At 53.8% G+C, this 3,697-nt stretch overlaps 1 protein-coding gene across 1 annotated transcript; it reads left to right on the top strand.

The window, feature by feature from the left end:
- Nucleotides 1–890: 890 nt before the first annotated feature.
- Nucleotides 891–3,579, top strand: ETH_00018060 (uncharacterized protein; the record flags this gene model as incomplete). The annotated part of the gene is made up of 5 exons (XM_013378862.1): nucleotides 891–1,052; nucleotides 1,327–1,501; nucleotides 1,649–1,767; nucleotides 1,896–3,123; nucleotides 3,409–3,579. Coding segments are annotated over 5 exons (1,855 nt in total), but the record flags the coding sequence as incomplete, so codon positions are not given.
- Nucleotides 3,580–3,697: the final 118 nt, after the last annotated feature.

Genomic DNA, 3,697 nt, shown 5'->3' with positions numbered 1-3,697 from the left:
AACCCACAAACGCAAGCAGCAGCAGCAGCAGCAGCAGCAGGAGCCGCAGCAGCAGCAGGAGCAGCAGCAGCAGCAGCATGTGCCCTACCGAGACAGCAAGCTGACGCGGCTGCTGGAACCCGTGCTGGGGGGCAGCAGCAAAGTTCTGCTGATTGCATGCGTCTCTGCAGCAGCAGCAGCAGCAGCAGAAACAGCAAACACTCTCGACTATGCAGCAAGAGCTTGTGCCATTAAAAATATGGCAGCAAAAAAAGGAAAAAAAGAAAAAGCTGAAGATGCTGTTGCTGCTCTGGAGAGACAAATACAACACCTTAAGCTGCTGCTGCTTCAGCAAATGCAGAAAGCAAGTGGGCGCCTTTCTTGCTTCTGTTACTCCTGCTGCTGCAGCTCGTGCTGCTGCAGCTCCTGCTGCTGCAGCTCCTGCTGCTGCAGCTCCTGCTGCTGCCGCTCCTGCTGCTGTTGCATCAGCTTATCTCTTTTTGTCCTTTTTTTGCTGTGGCTTTTTCTCCTTTTATTTCCGTTTGCCTTTCTTCTTTCATTTTACATCAGTGTTTGTTTGCTGCTGCCTAGCTTTTTGCTTGTCTCCTTTTGTCTCTCAAATTCTTTTTATCTTTTTTCATCTCCTTTTGTCTTTTTTAAATCTATTTTGTCCCTTTTAATCTCCTTTTGCCTCTTTTTTTACCTTTTTTAAACTTTTAAAATCTCTTTCTGTCTCTTTTTGTCTTTTTGTTGCAGCAGCACAAGTGTTCTTGAACTCTAAATCCGAAACTCTAAACCCTAAATCTGAGTTCAAATCGGCTTAAGGAAAGACTGACTTTGCAGCAAAGCAAACCCTAAACCCTAAACCCTAAACACTAAACCCTGGACTCCGGGTCGTCAGACACACAATCATGCAAATCATTTTCCCTTTTTTCCACACAGATGAAGCGGAGTCCCTCATGCAGAAGCAGCAGCAACAGCAGCAACAGCAGCCGCAGCAGCAGCAGCAGCCGCAGCAGCAGCAGCAGCAGCAGGACGAGGACGACACAGCTCGCCTCCGCGAAGAGCTCAATGTAAGGCTTTTGTGTTTTTGCATGTCAATTTAATTTTTAATTTATTTTTAATTTAATTTTTTGATTTATTTGTTGAATTTTTTGTTCAACGATATTTTGATTTAGTGCCAAACCAACTAATTTTCATTTCATTCAGAATGCTCAAATAAAAGATAGGACGAGCAAATGCAGCAAATGCGCAGCAAATAAATCTTAGCGTTTAATTTAAAACATTAGAAGCTGTTCCATCGGTTTGCTGCTGCTGCGGTTGCTGCTGCTGCTGCTGCTGCTGCAGCGACTTGCGGATGAGGCTGCAAGCCTGAGGCGGCACGTGGCGGTACTTGAAGAGCAGCTGCAGCAGCAGCAGCTACAACAGCAGCAGCTCCAAGCGCAGCAGCTGCAGCAGCAAGACGAAGAGGACCTGCAGAAGCCAAAGGATTTGCTGCAGGAGCAGCAGCAGCAAAAGCAGCGTGAGCGCGCTCTCCATCTGCTCCTTTCTTGTTAAAGTCCACAGTTCATTGATTTGTTGCTGCCTCTGCTGCTGTGTCAAACTGCTTGCTGCTTCTTCTGCATGCCCTTCTGGCCTTTCGCTGCGTTTTTGTGAAAAGCTGCCGCAGAAACTGCCGAAGCAGCAGCAGCAGCAGCAGCAGCACCAACAACAACAGCAGCAGCAGCAGAACCAGAGAGGCCAAAGACGCCAGCTTTTAGTACTGCAGCGCTGCAGCAAGGAGAGGAAGTGGGCCGAAGCTGCTGCTGTCTTTCTCGCTGTGTGGTTTCCGCTCGTGCTGCTGCTGCTGCTGTTGCTACTGCCACTTTTGCCGCTGCTGCAGCTGCTACTGCTGCTGTCGTGCTGCGGCGCTGCAGCTCCTTGCCAAAGACACCCAAAGCCGCGCGAAGGCTCTTCAAGCTGCTGCTGCCTTCGAAGGAAACAGCGGCGCCGCTGAGCTGCTGCAGCTGCAGCAGGAGCGCTTGTTGCTGCTGCGGGAGCAGCAGCTGCTTCAGCGAGAGGAACAGATCCATAGGGAGATGCTGCTGCAGCAGCAGCAAATATTGCAGAACCATCAGCAGGCGCTGCTGCACTCACAGCGAAAAGGACAGCTGCAGCAGCAGCAATTGTTGCAGCTACAGCAAAGTGAGCCTGCGCAGCTATTGGAGCAACAGCAGCAAGACGAGCTGCATCAGCAGCAGCAGGCTGCTGATGCAGATGAGGAGCATTCGCAGCAGCGGCGGCAGCAGCCGCAAGAAAAAGGGCAGTGGCAGCAGCAGCAGCAGCAGCAGCATGAACAGCAGAGGACGTCGATGGAGCTGAAGGTACTGCAGCACGGGGACGAGCAGCTGCGGCAGCAGAGGACTTCGCAGCAACAGCGATTGAGCGATGAGCAGCTGCAGCAAATGAACCCGAACAAGCAGCAGCAGCAGCAGCCGCAGCAGCAGCAGCAACAAAAACAGCAGAAAGACGGCGCAGAGTGTGGAACTGCTGCCCATAGGGGAAGCAGCAAAACAACTATGGGTGTCGCTTGCGCTGCTACTGAGGTGTACGTACACCCCAAACTTAACCCCCGCAGCTCTGTGGGGGGCCCAACGCCCTTCCCCCCAAGGGGCCCCCTGCCTCTTTTTGCTGCAGTTTGTTTGTCTTGTGGACCTCCTGCGAAGCAACAAAAGAAAGAAAAGAGGCAAAAGAGGGCCTCAGTCTCTTTTGCTGCTGTTCCGCGCGCGCACTCGACCCCAATTCGTTGCCTCTTGTTCTTGCCAGAGGCAGGGGGGCCCCCTGCTGCAGCAGGGGGGCCTCCTGCTGCAGCACGGGGGCCCTCCGCTGCAGCAGAGGGGCCCCCTGCTGCAGCAGGAGGGCTGGGGGCCCCTGGGGTGGCCCTCATAACTGCCAGCGACGCGAAGCTGAAGGTTTGGGACTTGAGCTGCATGGCGTGCAAGTGGAGATACACCCCAAGCTGGGGTGACACAGCAGCAGCAGCAGCAGCACCAGCACAAGCAGCAGCGAGCGGTTCTTTGGTCCTGTGGGGTCTTGGTGCTGCACTCAGTGGCTCCCTGGTCGTTGCGGGCGTCGGCGGCTGCCTCCAAACATTCGACCTCAGGGGTAAGACTACCAGCTGCTGCGCATGCAGCAGCAGCAGCAGCAGTATCCGCAGCAGCAGCAACAGCAACAGCAACAGCAGCAGCATTAGCGCGTGACGCCTCAGTATTTACTGCAGCTGCGGGAACAGCTGTGTCCCGGCACAGCACCAGCGGCACTACCAGGAGCAGCAAGAGCACACCAAATCAGCAGCAGCAGCAGCAGCAGCAATGCAGCAGCAGCAGCTGCTGCTGCTGCATCGCGGCCCGAGTGAGTGCTTGGAATGCAGGGTTTTTGGTTTTGCTGCAGCAAAACGGCCGCAGCAAATTTACGCTAAGGGCCTCAAGGGAGGGGCCCCCCATTGCCTTGCAGCAGATCCGGGGGGCCCCCATGTTTCTGTGTCTTCTGGAGATGGAATTCTTCGCTTATTAGATCTGAGACAAAACAAGAAAGTCCTGTTTGCTGCAGAGGTGCAGGCGGGTGAGCTGCTGCTGCTGTTGCTGCTGCTGTTGCTGCTGCTGCTGCTGCTCTTGCTGCTGCCTTTGCTGCAGCTTTCATATCTGCTATAATTATAGCTCTAGTTCCTGCTGCTGTTCTA

This window comes from Eimeria tenella, genomic scaffold (assembly GCF_000499545.2).
Source record: "Eimeria tenella Houghton genomic scaffold, Eth_scaff1107, whole genome shotgun sequence".
Taxonomy (NCBI): domain Eukaryota; phylum Apicomplexa; class Conoidasida; order Eucoccidiorida; family Eimeriidae; genus Eimeria; species Eimeria tenella.
Note: the sequence above shows the minus strand (reverse complement) of the source record. Positions and strands in the feature narration are given on the sequence as shown.